Source organism: Apium graveolens, chromosome 9 (genome assembly GCF_009905375.1).
Source record: "Apium graveolens cultivar Ventura chromosome 9, ASM990537v1, whole genome shotgun sequence".
NCBI classification, from domain to species: Eukaryota; Viridiplantae; Streptophyta; class Magnoliopsida; order Apiales; family Apiaceae; genus Apium; species Apium graveolens.
In genome coordinates this window covers 193,132,791-193,155,546 of record NC_133655.1, presented here as the reverse complement: position 1 = coordinate 193,155,546, position 22,756 = coordinate 193,132,791, and the positions used below count along the sequence as shown (strand labels likewise).

General features: G+C 29.7%; 1 protein-coding gene across 3 annotated transcripts; it reads left to right on the top strand.

The window, feature by feature from the left end:
- Positions 1-18,874: 18,874 nt before the first annotated feature.
- Positions 18,875-22,346, top strand: LOC141687288 (DNA polymerase epsilon catalytic subunit A-like). Of its 3 annotated transcripts, none has more exons than XM_074492503.1 (5): positions 18,875-19,015; positions 19,149-19,230; positions 19,331-19,426; positions 19,960-20,080; positions 22,098-22,346. In XM_074492503.1, the coding sequence occupies exons 2-4, from the start codon at positions 19,150-19,152 to the stop codon at positions 20,059-20,061; spliced, it is 279 nt and encodes a 92-aa protein (XP_074348604.1). In that variant the 5' UTR covers positions 18,875-19,015; position 19,149; the 3' UTR covers positions 20,062-20,080; positions 22,098-22,346. The 3 variants fall into 3 exon arrangements, with proteins under 3 accessions (XP_074348604.1, XP_074348606.1, XP_074348607.1); XM_074492505.1 differs by lacking the exon at positions 22,098-22,346 and adding an exon at positions 20,888-21,336; XM_074492506.1 differs by lacking the exon at positions 22,098-22,346 and adding an exon at positions 20,232-20,389.
- The last annotated feature ends 410 nt before the right edge of the window (positions 22,347-22,756 follow it).

The window sequence follows — 22,756 nt, the reverse complement described above, 5'->3', positions numbered from 1 at the left end:
CAAAAAATCATTTTAAAAAGTAATCTTGTAAATCAGGAACGAGTCTCGTTACGGGACTAGTACGTTTACTAGATTTTTCTAATCTTGACATGCAAGATGGATTTCAAATTTGTTAATAATTTTTTCATATGACTAAAATTGATATATCTTAACATCTGTACGGTTGGATCGCCGAAAAAATCATTTTAAAAATTAATCTTGTAAATCGGGAACGAGTCTCGTTGTCGGGAGTGGTACTTTTACTAGATTTTTCAAACCCTGACATGCAAGATGGATTTCAAATTTGTTAATATTTTTTTATATGACTAAAATTGATATATCTAAACATCCGTACGGTTGGATTGTCAGAAAAATCATTTTAAAAATTAATCTTGTAAATCGAGAACGAGTCTCGTTGTCGGGAGGGGTACTTTTACAAGATTTTTCTAATCCTGACAAGCAAGATGAATTTCGAATTTGTTAATAATTTTTTCATATGACTAAAGTTGACATATCTTAACATCCGTACGGTTGGATATCGAAAAAATCGTTTTAAAAATTAATCTTGTAAATCGGGAACGAGTCTCGTTTCGGGACTAGTACTTTTACTAGATTTTTCTAATCCTTTCATGCAAGATGCATTTCAAATCTGTTAATAATTTTTTCATATGACTAAAATTGACATATCTTAACATCCATACGGTTGGATCGTCGAAAAAGACATTTTAAAAAGTAATCTTATAAATCGGGAACGAGTCTCGTTTCGGGACTAGTACGTTTACTGGATTTTTCAAATCATGACATTCAAGATGGATTTCAAATTTGTTAATAATTTTTTCATATGTCTAAAATTGACATATCTTAACATCCGTACGGTTGGATCATTGAAAAAATCATTTTAAAAATTAATCTTGTAAATCGCGAACTAGTCTCGTTGTCTGTAGTGGTACTTTTACTAGATTTTCAAATCCGGACATGCAAGATGGATTTCAAATTTGTTAATAATTTTTTCATACTACTAAAATTGATATATCTTAATATCCGCATGGTTGGAGTTTCGAAAAAATCATTTGAAAAATTAATCTTGTAAATCGGGAACGAGTCTCGTTGTCGGGAGTGATACTTTTACTAGATTTTTTTAATCCTGACATGTAAGATGAATATCAAATTTGTTAATAATTTTTTCATATGACTAAAATTGACATATCTTAACATCCGTACGGTTGGATCATCGAAAAAATCATTTTAAAAATTAATCTTGTAAATCGGGAACGAGTCTCATTTCGGGAATGGTACTTTTACTAGATTTTTCTACTCCTGAATGCAAGATGGATTTCAAATTTATTAATAAATTTTTCATATGAATAAAATTGACATATCTTAACATCCGTAAGGTTGGATGTCGAAAAAATTATTTTAAAAATTAATCTTGTAAATCGGGAACGAGTCTCGTTTCGGGACTAGTACTTTTACTAGATTTTTCTAATCCTGACATCCAAGATGGATTTCAAATTTGTTAATAATTTTTTCATATGACTAAAATCGATATATCTTAACATCCGTACAGTTGGATCGTCCAAAAAATCATTTTAAAAAGTAATCTTGTAAATCAGGAACGAGTCTCGTTTCGGGACTAGTACGTTTACTAGATTTTTCTAATCTTGACATGCAAGATGGATTTCAAATTTGTTAATAATTTTTTCATATGACTAAAATTGATATATCTTAACATCTGTACGGTTGGATCGCCGAAAAAATCATTTTAAAAATTAATCTTGTAAATCGGGAACGAGTCTCGTTGTCGGGAGTGGTACTTTTACTAGATTTTTCAAACCCTGACATGCAAGATGGATTTCAAATTTGTTAATATTTTTTTATATGACTAAAATTGATATATCTAAACATCCGTACGGTTGGATTATCGGAAAAATCATTTTAAAAATTAATCTTGTAAATCGAGAACGAGTCTCGTTGTTGGGAGGGGTACTTTTACAAGATTTTTCTAATCCTCACAAGCAAGATGAATTTCGAATTTGTTAATAATTTTTTCATATGACTAAAGTTGACATATCTTAACATCTGTACGGTTGGATGTCGAAAAAATCGTTTTAAAAATTAATCTTGTAAATCGGGAATGAGTCTCGTTTCGGCACTAGTACTTTTACTAGATTTTTCTAATCCTTTCATGCAAGATGGATTTCAAATTTGTTAATAATTTTTTCATATGACTAAAATTGACATATCTTAACATCCATATGGTTGGATCGTCGAAAAAGTCATTTTAAAAAGTAATCTTATAAATCGGGAACGATTCTCGTTTCGGGACTAGTACGTTTACTGGATTTTTCAAATCATGACATTCAAGATGGATTTCAAATTTGTTAATAATTTTTTCATATGACTAAAATTGACATATCTTAACATCCGTACGGTTGGATCATCGAAAAAATCATTTTAAAAATTAATCTTGTAAATCGGGAACTGGTCTCGTTGTCGGTAGTGGTACTTTTACTAGATTTTCAAATCCGGACATGCAAGATGGATTTCAAATTTGTTAATAATTTTTTCATACTACTAAAATTGATATATCTTAATATCCGCATGGTTGGATTTTTGAAAAAATTATTTTAAAAATTAATTTTGTAAATCGGGAACGAGTCTCGTTGTGAGGAGTGATACTTTTACTAGATTTTTTTAATCCTGACATGTAAGATGAATATCAAATTTGTTAATAATTTTTTCATATGACTAAAATTGACATATCTTAACATCCGTACGGTTGGATCATCGAAAAAATCATTTTAAAAATTAATCTTGTAAATCGGGAACGAGTCTCGTTTCGGGAATGGTACTTTTACTAGATTTTTCTACTCCTGAATGCAAGATGAATTTCAAATTTGTTAATAAATTTTTCATATAAATAAAATTGACATATCTTAACATCCGTAAGGTTGGATTTCGAAAAAATTATTTTAAAAATTAATCTTGTAAATCGGGAACGAGTCTCGTTTCGGGACTAGTACTTATACTAGATTTTTCTAATCCTGACATCCAAGATGGATTTCAAATTTGTTAATAATTTTTTCATATGAAAAATTTGTTAATAATTTTTTCATATGACTAAAATCGATATATCTTAACATCCGTACAGTTGGATTGTCCAAAAAATCATTTTAAAAAGTAATCTTGTAAATCAGGAACGAGTCTCGTTCCGGGACTAGTACGTTTACTAGATTTTTCTAATCTTGACATGCAAGATGGATTTCAAATTTGTTAATAATTTTTTCATATGACTAAAATTGATATATCTTAACATCTGTACGGTTGGATCGCCGAAAAAATCATTTTAAAAATTAATCTTGTAAATCGGGAACGAGTCTCGTTGTCGGGAGTTGTACTTTTACTAGATTTTTCAAACCCTGACATGCAAGATGGATTTCAAATTTGTTAATATTTTTTTCATATGACTGAAATTGATATATCTAAACATTCGTACGGTTGAATTGTCAAAAAAATCATTTTAAAAATTAATCTTGTAAATCGAGAACGAGTCTCGTTTCGGGAATGGTACTTTTACTAGATTTTTCTACTCCTGAATGCAAGATGGATTTCAAATTTGTTAATAAATTTTTCAAATGAATAAAATTGACATATCTTAACATCCGTAAGGTTGGATGTCGAAAAAATTATTTTAAAAATTAATCTTGTAAATCGGGAACGAGTCTCGTTTCGGTACTAGTACTTTTACTAGATTTTTCTAATCCTGACATCCAAGATGGATTTCAAATTTATTAATAATTTTTTTATATGACTAAAATCGATATATCTTAACATCCATACAGTTGGATCGTCCAAAAAATCATTTTAAAAAGTAATCTTGTAAATCAGGAACGAGTCTCGTTTCGGGACTAGTACGTTTACTAGATTTTTCTAATCTTGACATGCAAGATGGATTTCAAATTTGTTAATAATTTTTTCATATGACTAAAATTGATATATCTTAACATCCGTATGGTTGGATCATTGAAAAAATCATTTTAAAAATTAATCTTGTAAATCGGGAACTAGTCTCGTTGTCTGTAGTGGTACTTTTACTAGATTTTCAAATCCGGACATGCAAGATGGATTTCAAATTTTTTAATAATTTTTTCATACTACTAAAATTGATATATCTTAATATCCGCATGGTTGGAGTTTCGAAAAAATCATTTTAAAAATTAATCTTGTAAATCGGGAACGAGTCTCGTTGTCGGGAGTGATACTTTTACTAGATTTTTTTAATCCTGACATGTAAGATGAATATCAAATTTGTTAATAATTTTTTCATATGACTAAAATTGACATATCTTAACATCCGTACGGTTGGATCATCGAAAAAATCATTATAAAAATTAATCTTGTAAATCGGGAACGAGTCTCGTTTCGGGAATGGTACTTTTACTAGATTTTTCTACTCCTGAATGCAAGATGGATTTCAAATTTGTTAATAAATTTTTCATATGAATAAAATTGACATATCTTAACATCCGTAAGGTTGGATGTCGAAAAAATTATTTTAAAAATTAATCTTGTAAATCGGGAACGAGTCTCGTTTCGGGACTAGTACTTTTACTAGATTTTTCTAATCCTGACATCCAAGATGGATTTCAAATTTGTTAATAATTTTTTCATATGACTAAAATTGATATATCTTAACATCCGTACAGTTGGATCGTCCAAAAAATCATTTTAAAAAGTAATCTTGTAAATCAGGAACGAGTCTCGTTTCGGGACTAGTACGTTTACTAGATTTTTATAATCTTGACATGCAAGATGGATTTCAAATTTGTTAATAATTTTTTCATATGACTAAAATTGATATATCTTAACATCTGTACGGTTGGATCGCCAAAAAAATCATTTTAAAAATTAATCTTGTAAATCGGGAACGAGTCTCGTTGTCGGGAGTGGTACTTTTACTAGATTTTTCAAACCCTGACATGCAAGATGGATTTCAAATTTGTTAATATTTTTTTCATATGACAAAAATTGATATATCTAAACATCCGTACGGTTGGATTGTCGAAAAAATCATTTTAAAAATTAATCTTGTAAATCGAGAACGAGTCTCGTTGTCGGGAGGGGTACTTTTACAAGATTTTTCTAATCCTGACATGCAAGATGAATTTCAAATTTGTTAATAATTTTTTCATATGACTAAAGTTGACATATTTTAACATCCGTACGGTTGGATATCGAAAAAATCGTTTTAAAAATTAATCTTGTAAATCGGGAACGAGTCTCGTTTCGGGACTAGTACTTTTACTAGATTTTTCTAATCCTTTCATGCAAGATGAATTTCAAATTTGTTAATAAATTTTTCATATGACTAAAATTGACATATCTTAACATCCATACGGTTGGATCGTCGAAAAAGTCATTTTAAAAAGTAATCTTATAAATCGGGAACGAGTCTCGTTTCGGGACTAGTACGTTTACTGGATTTTTCAAATCATGACATTCAAGATGGATTTCAAATTTGTTAATAATTTTTTCATATGACTAAAATTGACATATCTTAACATCCGTACGGTTGGATCGTCCAAAAAATCATTTTAAAAATTAATCTTGTAAATCGGGAACTAGTCTCGTTGTCGGTAGTGGTACTTTTACTAGATTTTCAAATCCGGACATGCAAGATGGATTTCAAATTTGTTAATAAATTTTTCATACTACTAAAATTGATATATCTTAATATCCACATTGTTGGATTTTCGAAAAAATCATTTTAAAAATTAATCTTGTAAATCGGGAACGAGTCTCGTTGTCGGGAGTGATACTTTTACTAGATTTTTTTAATCCTGACATGTAAGATGAATATCAAATTTGTTAATAATTTTTTCATATGACTAAAATTGACATATCTTAACATCCGTACGGTTGGATCATCGAAAAAATCATTTTAAAAATTAATCTTGTAAATCGGGAACGAGTCTCGTTTCGGGAATGGTACTTTTACTAGATTTTTCTACTCCTGAATGCAAGATGGATTTCAAATTTGTTAATAAATTTTTCATATGAATAAGATTGACATATCTTAACATCCGTAAGGTTGGATGTCGAAATAATCATTTTAAAAATTAATCTTGTAAATCGGGAACGAGTCTCGTTTCGGGACTAGTACTTTTACTAGATTTTTTTAATCCTGACATGCAAGATGGATTTCAAATTTGTTAAAAAAAATTTCATATGACTAAAATTGATATATCTTAACATCCGTACGGTTTGATTATCGAAAAAATCATTTTAAAAATTAATCTTGTAAATCGGGAACGAGTCTCGTTGTCGGGAGTGGTACTTTTACTAGATTTTTCTAATCTTGACATGCAAGATGAATTTCAAATTTGTTAATAATTTTTTCATATGACTAAAATTGACATATCTTAACATCCGTACGGTTGGATCTTCGAAAAAATCATTTTCAAAACTAATCTTGTAAATCGGGAACGAGTCTCGTTCTCGGGAGGGGTACTTTTACTAGATTTTCGAATCCTGACATGCAAGATGAATTTCAAATTTGTTAATAATTTTTTGTATGACTAAAATTGATATATCTTAACATCCGTACGGTTGGATCGTCGAAAAAATCATTTTAAAAATAATTTTTGTAAATCGGGAACGAGTCTCGTTGTCGGGAGGGGTACTTTTACTAGATTTTCTAATCCTGACATGCAAGATGGATTTTCAAATTTGTTAATAATTTTTTCGTATGACTAAAATTGATATATCTTAACATCTGTATGGTTGGATCGTTTAAAAAATCATTTTAAAAATTAATCTTATAAATCGGGAACGAGTCTCGTTGTCGGGAGTGGTACTTTTACTGGATTTTTCGAATCCTGACATGCAAGATGAATTTCAAATTTTTTAATAATTTTTTCATATGACTAAAATTAATATATCTTAACATCCATACGGTTGGATCGTCGAAAAAATCATTTAAAAATTTAACTTGTTAACCGAGAATCTCATTTTATATAGTAATACTTTTACAATGGTTTCCTTGAAACACCATTATTTAAATATAAACTAAGACAACACTTTTTTTTATTATAAAATCATTGTGTAAGCATATCAGCTTTTTCAATCTAACGGCTAATATCTAATTCATTTCAATCAAGGGCTGTCATTCCGACACTTCAGCAATCCGAGTAAAATGTTTACAACCTATCATGGGGTGCCACCTCATCATGTGGTGCCCATTGAAATTATAAAATAACTATTTCAGAAAACTATTTTATTCCATTGTATGAAGGTTCCTAAGACAACCCTTCTAAAAACTGTTGTGTGAATTTCACAACGTAATATCTAAAAGCTTGTATGAGACCAACTAAGACAACACTTTTGTTTGAACATAAAACTGTTGTATAAGAATTCAGCTATTTTTCGATCTAAGGGCCGATATCAAATCTCATATCAATGAAGGGCTCTCATTTCGCCACCTCAGCAATCCTTGTGAATGATTTACCACTTGTCACGTGCTGCCACCTCAATATGTGGTACCCATTAAAATTCCTCAAACAACTGTTTCATTCTGTTGTTTGATGGTTTAGAGGACAACCTTTCTGAAAAACCGTTGTCTGAATTACACAGTGTAATGTCAAAACCGTTGTCTTAAATCCCTATACGTTAACATAATAACAACGGTTTGTAATCGTTATGTTAAAGATCTACAACAACACTATATTTAAAAAACCGTTGTCTGACTCGATGAGAGGATACAACTTATACAACAGTTTAAAAAAGATGGATATCCGTTGTTTGTTCTGGAGGTCACACAACTATTTTTTCTGCAAAATCAATTCACCGTTGTATGATTTTTTAGGATGACGGTTTTTTTAACCGTTGTCTGTCAACTGTTGTTTGATTGCAAATTTCTTGTAGTGAGCCGACATATATTACTTATTTAACCGACATATAAAGTTTATTTTATACCAGTGTTTGTTCCTTAAGAACTCCCAAAACACAATTACTGCATGCCCCTACAAGTTCTAGTGTACTCTTATATAGAGTAACAATAATTTTAATTCCATATTCACCTCGATGTGGGAGGTAAACTTAGTTTCTCTTTTGAGTTGCTTGTGCAACTTATCCTACAACATAGATATGAATTTTTGCATTATTTCCTTTTATTCGATGTTGGAGTCTAACCTCTAACCTTGGAGATGAGTTTACCTATTATTATTCAACTTCATATATTCAAAACTTCAGTTATACTCTTTAATTCGTGAAGGAGCCACTTAGTTAATAACTTTTCACTAAGTAAAATTTGTGTTGCTTTAAAAGATTGCGGACAAAACATGCAAAAGCTCCAAATCCATACTACCTAAATATTTTGAGACCATATTACTTTAAAAATGGGTTGAGGGTCTCTCTTTTTCATTTCCTTTCGATGTGGGTGTAGAGAAGAAACACTATTAACTAATGAGTCGTTTATCAACTCCCATATGTTGAAGAAATTCTACACATCTAGTTACTTATATAGACTAATTGTTATTCCCTCAACTCTTCTTCGTCAATGTTGGACAAAAATAAAGCTATAAGCTTTCACACCTGCAACTCAAAACCCCCAAGTATATAGATTCATTTCCCACAACCTTTTATCTCTTATAGGTTAAGAATATTGTTTTTCTCACATTTTTACCAATGTGGGATATAAGCCACAATTCTTGGAATACAAGTTTAACACATTGTGGACAATACATTATATATAAGGACAAAAAGTATTTTATTCCTAATTCTAGTCAATATGGAATAATGAATGAATAATGACAATAAAAAAATGCACATTATCGTCCCAATTACAATTATTAGAAAAAAAATACAATCATTCAAATTAATATTTTAATATTTTTAAAGCACGTGATAGATAAAAGGCACACGAAGTTTTCAATTGCTAGTGTATATATTTTATAAATATATTACTTTTGAAACCAGATATTATATTAAAATTTAAATATATTAAATACCAAATATATAATATTAATTAAAATCTACTTAATCAACTTTTTATATTAAAAATACTTGGCATTTGTAAAAAACTATTTTTTAAAAAAAATCATATTAATTTGAGTTTCCATTAATCATCTACCATGTAAATTATCATATGACAAAATTTAATATTTTATTTTAAAATATAAATCGGATATTGATATATCCGAAATAATTAAGTCAACATAGTAATCGTTATAAATTTCATGATACGTACATAATGTCAAGATAATTTCTTTCATATATTAATATAAAACAAAGATATCATCGTCCGTAACATCTGATCATCAAAATGAACAAATCAAATATGACCGTTAAAATATCTTTTAACATCCCGGGTAGACATTAGTGTAAACTCCAACCCCTTAATTTCATTCTGTTAGGTCACATACACACTGTAGAGGGGTGAATACAGTGTATAGTACACTCAAATCGAACTTAAAAAACTTGAGTAACAGAAAACAAACTTTATTTAAACAATAAACTCTGTTACAATATGGAACTGTTACCTCTCAGTGATGAACAAATATCACGAGAGCTGCTAGGGTTATAAAGAATAATAACTTCGATAATGATAACACTTATAGTGTAAACCCTATGCCTGTGTTTATATACTACACAGTTACAAGATAATCGCTAATTGATATGAAATATAATTCTGCTTCCTAAAATATATCAATCAGATATCTTCTATTCCAAGTATTCCATTCTTCACGGAATTTCTTCTTCATGCATATCTCTTCTTATGTTTTATCTCTATCTTCTTTCCTTTAATCAGCTACTGTCCTTATCTGATTGTCCTTCAGCACTTAAGTTCTGATATCTATCTTCTGATGATTATCTCCTGATAATATAAGTACTGATATCCTTAAGTCATGACTTCCAGTATAAGTACTGATCAACAGTTACTTCCAAAACCTAAAGGCATTGTGATCAAAGAAAGGATACATACTGAAGAAACTTTGGCTAGATCATAACCACAGATAGATCCAAGATCCAAGGGTAAAGAAAAGGTTGGTGAACCTATCAAGCCTTATGTACCTCTTGAAGCAAGTAACCTCTGACAGTGCTCAAGTTAACTTGATATCAGAAAATAGATCTAAAACACTCCTACCAGGATTCACTAAAGCAAAATAGACTCAATCTTTGAAGACTACTCCAAGTGGTTTTGAAGCAAGAGTTGTTACTGGAAAGGAAGCTAGAGATAAAACTGGATTGGGAAGTGCTGATGAAAGAAGAGTACACAACACTACCAATGATCCAACTTCCTTGAGTGAACCAGGTATTGGAGCAACTCCTGAGAGATTGAATCAACTAGAATCTGTACAGATGGTTTACCATACCTACTTGAAAGAATACATCATGTTGTATTTCATGACAGATGGTAGGGTTTATCATATAAGACAAAATGTCATTCCTTTGAAGTATTTTGAAGAATTGGAGCATGTACTTTTCTTACTTCAAGTGGATGACAGAATAACAGAGACTGCTGCAAACTACTTAAAAGAACAGATTCAGAGACAGAAAAGGCTTTATTCTGTTAAGTCTGACAGCAGATATGTTCCAAAGTACAGATATCACAATGGGGATATTGTTGATATGAAGCCTAATACTGCACAGATCAGAACGTATCTTGGTATTAAGGGACTTGAATTCAATCTTGAATCTAACAAAGCTTATGTCATAAGACTAGACCAGGAGTTAAGGAAAGCAAAGATTAATGATCTCAGAGTTGCAATCTTTCAAACTGGTGAAGATACTGCAGAGCTTAAAGGTGTTAAAAGGAGAATGATTGATGAACTAAGATATGCTGAAAAATGTTTGTTGAAGAACTATCTCAGAACAACTCCTGACATCAGAGAGATCAGAAGTTAATGAAGCCAAGTCGAAGATCTACAACTGCTTAAATTCTGATATTTATGCAGATTGAATTTGTTATCAGAAGTTGAAATTGGTAAAACTTTAAGGACTGTAAGTTGTAGTTATCTAGTCTATTTCTCATGCATTTGTACTTAATGTTTTTGACATCATCAAATATCTGTTTAACTTGTATATTTTGTTAATTTACAAGTTGGGGGAGATTGTTAGATATATTTGATAATGTCATGGCTAATATGTTTTATGTTTAGCTTTCAGATCTTGTGTGAACAGGATAGATCAGTACTTAACTGTTGATCAGTACTTATACTGGAAGTCAGGACTTAAGGATATCATTACTTATATTATCAGTTAAGTACTGATCTATCCTGTTCACACAAGATCTGAAAGCTAAACATAAAACATATTAGCCATGACATTATCAAATATATCTAACACATTCCTTAAAAAAACTATTCCGTTTTAATTTTTTCATTACAATATATACAAGAAAGGGATCGAATTGTTTGTTATTGATCCAGAAGTTTTTTTGGGTTATGATCAATGACGACTAGCTTAGACGACCGTTTTTAATAAGGTGATCGTTTTCTCATTATGGTCGATATTTGTTGAATCTGGTCGGTAATATTGCCCAAAAATGATTATTTTGGTCGTTACTTATGTAGTGCAGTCAAAATTCTCTACTAACAAAATATTTTTTTTGTACTACAATTGGCCATCCCCATTCATAAATCTATGGTACCCACTTTAAACATCAAAATACACTTTCTAAACAATCCAAAAATACAGAAATATATATTTAACCTATCAAAAACTTCATAAATACTAAAAAAATAATTCACAAATTTAATAATAATAAAAATACAAGCACAATTGTAATATAATATAGTAAAATGAATAAATCATTATGTCAATCATTAAAATTTTATCAATTCATCCTGCACTTGAAATTTTTAAAATCAACAAATTTACATATTAATGTAACACCCATGTGAACCGAGATTATCAATTACACTAAAACTAATATAATTATGTTACTTCAAGGGCAATAAAATTAAGGAAAACAATCCGAAAATAAATTATATCAAATCCCAAATAATGTTGTTGATAACAGAATTAATTTAAGGAAATAGTAATTAAAAAAATAAGAATGAGCGGAAGACATTGTTAAGGGGGGAGAGAGAGAAGGGGAGAGATAGAGAGATTACCCACAGAGAGACGTGGCTTAGCAAAGAAGCGTATAGAAATCCAATTAGGTGCATAGGGTGAGAAAACTAACAAGACATTCAATGTGTATACAAACATACAATGTGACCCGTTTTTCATACCTCGGGTCTACGAGATGAATTAGGGCAGTCTAATATCCATAGAGATGTCAATGTCAAGAATTTTATTTGGAATCTCCATGAGAGTAGGGCCTTGGCGAGAGAGAGGTTACGATGGGAGTGTGATTGGGGAGAGTCAAAAGTGACCTAAGTAGCGCGGTTGGCTCAGTTGGTTAAAAAAGGGATAAATATCCTCTTGGTCAAAGGTTCGAACCTCACGGGAGAAGAATTTATGATTATGGCTCATGAGCCGAAGTATGTCGCTTAAATTCGGTTTACCTTGATTCATGTAATTTGCAGACTATTGCGTGAACCCGTGGGGTTTACCCAGTGTGCACCCGAAGGGTAGCGGCTGCGGGTTCTCTACAATAAAAAAAAGTGACTGAAGTACTATTACGTCTAAATTATAACATTTTTATTAATAGAATTTAAATACGTTGGATCAGAGAAAACCGTTCCTTTATCACTGGGTACACGATGTATTGTCACCATATATCAAGATCTCATATATATTACCTTCTTATATGTCGGGTTTAAGAAAACCGACCTATATGTCAAGCATGAGTAATAAGTGTATACGTCAGGTTGTACAAATTTGAAGTAAATTAAGTATTTATACCTCGACATTTTTTGGAACCGACATATATATCAACTATATACGTCGATCTTTTTGTGAACCGTCATATATATACATCGCCTTCTTAAAAATCTGAAGTATAAAGTGTTATATATGTCGGACTCTTTTAAGTGCGACGTAAAAAGCGTGACGTAAAAGTCTAATTTTGTACTAGTGAAACATATAATGAAAGCACATAGCATTAAAAGTATATGTGAATTCGAACTTACTACTAGACCCCTTTTCGCGCTTTCCAAAAAAATGATTAATAATTAAAAATAATTGTTAAAGATAAAAAAAACATTGAGAAATAACATTATATTGAACTTACGTACGTTCATCTAAAATCAAAAACACAATTTACTAGTTAACAAAGAGTTAATTAAATAAAAAAATTATAATTTAAATACAATTATTACTTACCATAGGTCAGACGATCATACAATATCAAAATTTTATATTCATATAGAAGATTAATAATAAATAGATGGTTACCGTTATAGGTAAACACTGCACTTATACCATATTTACTCTGACTTTATATGAAAAATAACTCGACATCCTTAAAAAATACATCCTCATTATTAAATCTTACACGGGTCCTTTAACCATTGGAAAACTCGAAAATAATGGTTCCTTGAATCTTCTCTCCATACTCCACTAAAATTCGCGGTGGTAAGTTGTGCACAAAATTTGTATAAGGTTATACATCTTGCAATTGTACTCTTAACTATATGTATAATTCCCCATAATCTTAAGAATAATAATAGAATAAAAAGATTAAAATTTGATAAAGATTAGCATTTAAGTTTAGTTATTAGACTAAAGGGCCTAAAATTTAGATTAGAAATTAATAAGAATAACCTATAGTTAAGAATTAAGATTTTTAAAATACTACATATACATCTTATTCTTCATCCTCATTTTTATTATTAAAAACCGTAGGACTTTTTCACAAAAAAATCTACAGTTTCATAAAATTCGTAGAAGATTCATAAAAGTAACATTTCTTAATTAAAATTTAGATAACCAACATATATAACTACATAAATCTATGAAAAGTCATCGCCATGATTGTAAAGTTTCTTTAAATGCCAAATTTCCATCCGCGCCTCCTTCAACTGCTCTTTGAGTTCCTCCACCTCCATCTGCATCTCGCATATTTTTGGTGTACCAGTTGGTTTCGGTCGTTGTTTACCACAACTCACGTCCCATCTTTTGTTCAATCTAATTGCATCTCAGAATTGCATATATACAACTAGGACAAGAATAAGTATATATATATATAAAAAGAAATAAGTATATATATATATATTATCTCAAGAACAAGAACAAGAACTGATTTGATTATAAATTTTAGAAGAAATTATAGTGTAGATATATTAGAAATCACCATTACATGCATATATGTATATAAACATAGGATGATCAAAGGTTAATGGTCAGGTATTTGGTTAAAACAATAAATGCTTTTCTTTTTCCATGGCCGGGAGGAAAACCATATATCTTGAAAACAGCTATCTAAACCGACCGTGTAATCGGTTGGTACTCTAATCGGTTTTAGGTGACGTGGAGGCATATAAATAGCCGGTCACCAAGTCTTGACTGGTAGTCATAATAATCAGTCATTTATCTCTTATCAATTACCGACCGACAATCGTTAGGAATAAGATGACACGCATGCCATGTCAATGGTCATTCAACCAATATTGACTCCGGTCGCAATAATCGATCGTTAAATCTTGTGTAAATACCGATACTGGCATTTGTTTGATATTTACTTTATCTCGATAAACTGTGAAAGTCCAGCGTTTTTCCCCAATATTAGTGGATTTTTAGGAATTGGTAGAACGAGCTTAAGTGGGTCGGACTACAATTTTAGCCTATTATTGACGGCTTGGATACATATTTAAACTAACTGAAATCGCTCTTAATTTTACATAAGTTAAAAGTGTAGGGAGTTCAACTTTCTATTAATTGTTCATCTTATTTTCAATATATACCATTAATATAATAGAACATTGACAATTAAGCATCGAATACAATTTTTTATCGCCTTCAATGTGGTATCCCCGATTTGGGGGCGTTACAGGTTGGTATCAAAGCCAAGGTTATAGTAAACTAAAAATGATAGTGTGTAGGTGTGATTATAGTTATGTAAGGACGCCAGAGCTCATATCGAGTTTGTGTTGAACTATTCGATATAGTACCAACGAGTAAATTAAGAATAGGCGTATTCATTTAAGACAGTTTTGTTGAGCTGCATAGAACTCCTCTCAGCTACAAACGTCTATTGTGAAATCTTCTGAGGCTGCTACGAGTCGACGACATAGATTATCGATAAACTTAAAACGTGGAGAAGCGTTTGGAAACAGATGACGAGTCATCATAAGATATAAGAAAGAAGATAAGTGTAAAGATTTTGGCAATACCTTTTGAATCTATAACTTATTTTGACATCTCTCAAAAAGAGTTATCGGTTAAATAATATATTTCCTAACACTCGTTTTCAATCATGTCTGTGTTTTAAACGTGCCAGAGTACTTTTTCTAAACTTATATTAATTTATTTGCTTTTTAATTAACTTTGTTTTTAAAATATATTTTTTATTTAAAATTCATGAATTAAGATAATTATTTTTTTTAATTTTTTTTTACTTCACTTAAGTAAAAATTTCTACTTATATAAGTAAAATTATTCAAATAACTTATAAATATTTATCAATTTATCATTTATACTTATAAATCATTTACTTATTTTAAGTAATAAGTTAGTTATTTTTTAAGATATAGAGCACTTAAATGACATTAAACCAATTCATGCACTACATTTGCAATGTTACATCACATAAATGTACCGCGAGATCAAATTATGTATTGTAATATAATGTAATGCAATATTTTAGGTTAAAATAAATATGTCTAAATGGATTTAAGATTTAATTGTTCAAAAAAAAGTTCTTTATATTTTGTCAGAGTTGATTCGTAGGTAATTATGTTCACCAATGTAGCTAGATAAGGTTGTCGAGGGTTTGAATTTGAATCGGATTTGACTAAATTTATATTTATATTCATTTAAATTTATTGAATAGGATTTTGATCCGATTGATTTCGGATTTTAAATAACATAATTCATATCCAAATCCATTACAATCTCGGACTATTGGATCCGATCTCTAGATCCATTTAAATTTTTTAAGGTGAATAATTTTAATTTAACTTCGTTCAATAATAAAAAAAACTTAAGCACAAAAAGTTATTTTAAGTGAGAGATGTTGTGAAAATAAAAAAAATCTGAAAATATGTGAAAATAGTTCAATTTAAAATAATTATGAAATAAATAAATAAAAATAAAATAATGTAATTTGAGAAATATATGGAAATTAATTATATATTTTAGTTTCAAAAATTAAAATAATTTTTTTTATGAATTTCAAATAAAATATTATGTATGAAAATAATTTCTGACACACATGATTTATTCATCTTTCTGATGACATATGGTGTGTGTACAAAAAATATTAACATGAGGAAATAATAATTTGTTTGAAAATACAATAAAATATTTAAAAAATTAGAATTTTGATATATATATAATTAATTATATTAATTAATTATAGTTAAATTTTATTTATATATAAATAATATATAAATATATAAATTTAGTAGTTCGGATTGGGTCTTTATCGAATCTCAAAAATGAAAATTATTTGAAGTTGCAACGATTTAAACATTTCGTCGTAAGTTAATTATTTTTATTAAAATTTTAAATTGAAATTGAATAAAAAAATATTTTATCTAAATTTACAATGAAATATTTGCGACGGAAAAAATTGGATGGTGAAATTTACGACGGAAATTAAAATTCGTCGTAAGTTATCAAAGAGGGAAATTTAACTTTTTACCAAAAAAAAATTGGCGGGAAAATAAAAATCATTTGAAATTGCGACGATTTGAACATTTCGTCGTAAGTTAAATATTTTTATTAAAATTTTAACTTGAAATTAAATAAAAAAATATGTCATCTAAATTTACGACGAAATATTTGTGACGGAAAATATTGGAACATCCAATTTACGACGGAAGTTAAAATTCGTCGTAAGTTATAAAAAGAGCGAAATTTAACCTTTTCCCCAAAATTTTGGCGGTAAATTTGACTTTTCTAAAAAAATTTGCAGATAATAATTTATGACGAATTCCATCGTAAATTAGCACATGATTTTTGATAATTTCAATTTTTAAAAAATATTATTTCAAGATTTAACCATATTAATGTCAACATTTATTTGTTTGGGTGACATTTCAAGAATTTCAGAAAAAGTTAAATATTTTGATTAAATAATTTAATAAGAAACATTGATTATATCACTAATATATATATATATATATATTATCATCCATACGGTTGAATCGATGAAAAATATTTTTAAAATAATCAAAACACAAATTCAGAACTAAACACTAGTTAGTTGTACTAGTTGAACTAATGTTTGACAATTAAAATGACAAACCAAATAAATTTATTTTGATATGAAATTTTGGTTATATCACTAATATATATATCTATTGACATCCATACGGTTGGATCGTTGAAAAATATTTTTAAAATAATCGAAACACCAATTTAGGATTAAACACTAGTTAGTTGTACTAGTCAAACTAACGTTTGACTGTTAAAATGGCAAACCAAATAAAACTATTTTGATATGAAATTTTGGTTACACCACTAATATATATATATATATATCTATTAACATCCATACGGTTGGATCGTTGAAAAATATTTTTAAAATAATCGAAACACTAATTCAGGATTCAACACGCTGTACTAGTCAAACTGATGCTTGACTTTTAAAATGTCAAACCAAATAAAATTATTTTGATATGAAATTTTGGTTATATCACTGATATATATATATATATATTGACATCGATACAGTTGGATCGTTTAAAAATATTTTTAAAATAATCATAACACTAATTCAGGATTCAACACTAGTTAGTTGTAATAGTCAAACTGATGCTTGACTGTTAAAATGTCAAACCAAATAAAATTATTTTGATATGAAATTTTGGATATATCACTAATATATATATCTATTCACATCCATACGGTTGGATCGTTGAAAAATATTTTTAAAATAATCGAAACACTAATTCAGGATTCAACACTAGTTAGCTATATTGGTCAAACTGATGCTTGATTGTTAAAATGTCGAACCAAATAAAATTATTTTGATATGAAATTTTGGTTATATCACTAATATATTTATCTATTTACATCCATACGGTTGGATCGTTGAAAAATATTTTTAAAATAATCGAAACACTAATTCAGGATTCAATACTAGTTAGTTGTACTGGTCAAACTGATGCTTGACTGTTAAAATGTCATACCAAATAAAATTATTTTGATATGAAATTTTGGTTATATGACTAATATATATCTATTGACATCCATACGGTTGGATCATTGAAAAATATTTTTAAAATAATCGAAACACTAATTCAGGATTCAACACTAGTTAGCTGTATTAGTCAAACTGACGTTTGACTGTTAAAATGTCAAACAAAATAAAATTATTTTGATATGAAATTATGGTTATATCACAAATATATATATATATATTGATATCAATACAGTTAGATCGTTGAAAAATATTTTTAAACTAATAGAAACACCAATTTAGGATGCAACACTAGATATGTGTAGTGGTCAAACTAATGATTGACTGTTAAAATGTCAAACCAAATAAATTTATTTTGAAATTTAAATTTTGGTTATATCACTAATATATATATATATAAGTATTTACATTAATACGGTTGGATCGTTGAAAAATAGATTTAAAATAATCGAAACACTAGTTCAGGATTAAACACTAGTTAGATGTACTAGTCTGATGCTTAACTGTTAAAATTATTCAGCAATTTAGAATAATTGAAAATATAAAAAAAAATGAATATTATTTTATTGAAGGTATAAATATGTAAATATGATTTAAGTATAATTTAATGTATATTATAAAAGATTTATTTGGAATAAATCGGGCGGTCAAAAACGTAAAAAATCATGGGTGTTGTATCAATCTCTCCCCACTTTCTTTCTCTCTCTATTCTCTCTCTTTTATCTGAAGACGCCGCCGCCAAGCCCTAGCTATCTCAACACTCTCAGATCTACGCACAAGGTTCAATTATTCTATACATAATTATTTTGTATATATATCGTCTCTTCAATTTCATCCTAGAGTTCTCAGATTTTGATTTCGATTTCAATTCGCGAGCTTATATATATCTATGTATATGTGTATGTATATGTAGGATGGGCGTAAACAAGGATAACGACGCATACGAAGAGGAGCTTATCGATTACGACGAGGAAGATGAAAAAGCTCCCGACTCTGTCACCGTCAAAACTTGAATTACCATATTTCTGATGTGTTTGTGCTGGCAGATTCTTATATGTTTTTGTTTTGGTATTAAGAGTAATCTCTTCATTGCAGGCTGCGCTTTTCGACAAATTCCTTCACGGATCGACCTTAGAGGAATGTTATGCTGCGGTTGCTGCTGTTGCCAATAGATGGCCTGATCTTCTGGATGTATGTAAAGGAAACATCAAGGCTACATGTGTTTGTAGGGATTATAGAATCACTAGTCTTCTAGAAATTGCTCTTATGTTGTCATAATTAACCCTTCAAATTAATCTTAATGCTTATATACACAATTTTCGGCTGCATTCAATTTCACTGAAGTTGACTAACAATCCAACCCTGTTCATAGTGTTATAAATCCATGAAAATGAACTAAAATTGGAATCAACTTTAGTCCACATGATAATTCAGTACAAAATCTACTTTAAAGTCGGAGCAAATAGGTCAATATTCCGGAATAATATTTTATTGCTTTAAACAGTTACTATTTGAGATACAACCATTGATACACGACGAAGTATTTAAATTTTGTAATTTGATAGATATTTATGTCGAGAAAGGGCATGTTATGTACTTTAATATTGTTGTAATTAATCCCGATCACTGTTCTTAGAAACCAATTATAATATTTCCTACTCTTCAGTCTTGGGTACCCAACATAAGGGTATAGGAAAGTAACTTTAAGTTTCTATCATTTTCAGAATCAAGGCAAACACATTGCAGATAGCGAGTTGCTCGATTATATATCGGAATCAAGCACAATGAGCAAGTCCTTAGCAGACTATCATTTTGAAATGATCTGATAGTTATCTTTCTTGGGAGGTACCTGTGATTGAGACATTTCATACCTTAAATCATTGGGGATCATTTTGAAGATTTAACCACTTAATTTAATTTTCAATTATATTATTCAAAGAATTTAGCAAATAATGGTTTGTTTTGGAATGTTTTTTTGTTGTGATATTCTTAATAGCGAGATAGTACAGAGGAAGAACTAAGATCGGATCAATCCACAAATGTTTGCATCCAACTAACCGGGATAGCCCGATAGGCCTTTCCTCTTATATGTGTATAAGAGTGTACTCCGTGATCGGAGTGTACTCGAAGTCCTTTCCTCTTATAATATTAAAATCACCTGATTTAAAAAGAAAAACCGGTGCCTCCTGATAGAAAAAATTAGCAATAGAATTTTCCCTTTTGTCAAATTTTCCCACCTGCCAGATATAGAAGAAATACATGATTCCTTCACATTGAACTCCAATTTGCATCATAATCAATTGCAGCATTTTTTATGTAGCTTATTCATTTAGAAGCAATATTATGTTAAACCTTCGGCCCTGCTTCATATGTAATATGGTTGAAAATTATAGATCAACTTTTAACTTCAACCAAGTAATTTTCCTCTTAAGTGGTTATATAAAGGTCTGCTTATATTCTCATTTTCCTCCGTCGGTGTATAGTCTTTGCTCTTTTCGATCAACTCAGGGTTGTAGATGTAATATTTGACTGGATCATTAATATGTTGGACTAAGCTACATACTGACTCCGCCAATGAAGCTAAATGTGATTTGTATGTTCAGTACCTAACTACATAAATGTTCAATACCTACAAAATTATGATGTTGTCAGTTACCAAGGGAAGCAGTGGAGAAGAGAAGCTTGGCGCGCTATCTAGATCCCGCTTCCTGAATAATTACAATTTGGAGCCCATGTTTTGTCTCAGGGCTCGAATTCTGGAATCCATATACTTTTTATCGGAAGTTTGCGGATGCTATAGTGTAGCTGGAAATTCGAAATCCAAATACTCTTGATAGATATTCAGTAGGCACTTGAAAAGCTTTTCTGAACAAGGCCGTTTCTTGCATTTAGGAATCAATTCTACAATGGCCTTCAGCTAAGCATTTTTCTTGAGTTCAATCTCAAGTTGATGGGTGCTTAACTGCTCAAGTCATTGAGACACTCATAAACAATTAGGTTTAGGAGAAGTGCCGGTATAGGTTTCTGTAGTACTTTATAGTTTGTATCCGCCATAGTGTCTCTGCCTCTGTTGGAAAGAAAGTAAAGCATCTTCAAAATCAGCTTGTCCAAAATCAGGCCAATGTGATTTTTAAAAGAATAGTTTTGTGTAGGCTAATTGCCATAAAATGGAATTGCTCAATTGAAGCTCACCACTGATTCTGATAAGGTCAGGGTAAGGATATTTAACAATCAAGCTAGACCAGATATTTAGATACAGTAGCTTGTGGTTAATTAAGATTCTTATTTGTGAAGTTTTATTTCAAAATAGATGTTTTATCATATTGCATAACTGATTCTTATATTTTTATTGCAATATTGTACACTATCAAATAAAAATATATATAGTTGTTCATAGTGTACTGCAACGATCAAACAAATTTAACAATATAAGTGTTATACATCAAACTTTTCCTGTGGGAGAGATTGGTCAAGTAATTACACATTTGAGAAATACTATAACAACAATTTATTCTAAAAAATATATAATCTTATTAAAGGGGTAAGATTGAGAAAATAACAGGGGTGATTACTTTTTTGTAACCAACCATTTGACAAGGTAGATTCTTATTAATACTCAAGAATATATGTATCTTCATGGATGAAACGAACTTTTCATTTAGTGATTTGACTTTAAATTGATCTATGAGTATTTAATTTGATTTTCTTTTTAAAAAAATATGATTTTTAATTGGGCTTATCTTTACTTGTAAATTTATAAATACACAAGTCTTGCTTATATTTTTACTTGTTAGTCTTTTTTATATTTGTTGGTGCCTTTTACGTTGGGTAAATGTAATATATTATATTTTCATTTTTGTAGGTAGCATTTCAAGGAAAGATGGGTTTATGTATTTGGCTTTGAGAAGAAAAGAATTGTGTGCAACGTACAACCAATTGCTCAAGGACATTATATTTTTGTTGGATTTGGTGGCTTCAACTTTTGTCATGTATTGTACAGATCAATATGACTTTGTTAGTTGTAATTTTAATTTTTTTATGTATTTTTTTGTACTTTATGATGTTTGAATATTATTCCAATTATAGTGAAATAATATGAGTTCTTCCAATAGTTTTGATTGCTTTTTGTTTGTATTTTATGGAATTTAAATTGGAAGCCGAAAATGGCTGGAAACTGAAAAATCAAAATTTGGCTATTCTGTAACTACAAACTTATGACGGTTGTTAATCACATATTCCGTCGTAAGTTGGCTTTAACTCCCAAAATATGACATTTTTTCTGTCGGAAATTACTAATTTACGACAGATAGTTGCGTCGTAAATTTATGTTTTATTTTATCAAAGGTGGGTCCCACAAGAAAAAATCCGACGATTCTGCCGTCGTAAGTAACTAACTTACGACAATATTTTCCGTCGTAAATACATAACATACGACGATATTTTCCGTCGTAAGTAGATTTATTATTTTATTGAGTATGTGGGCCCCTTCTTCCTAACTTGGGACGCAATTTTACCTTGGGA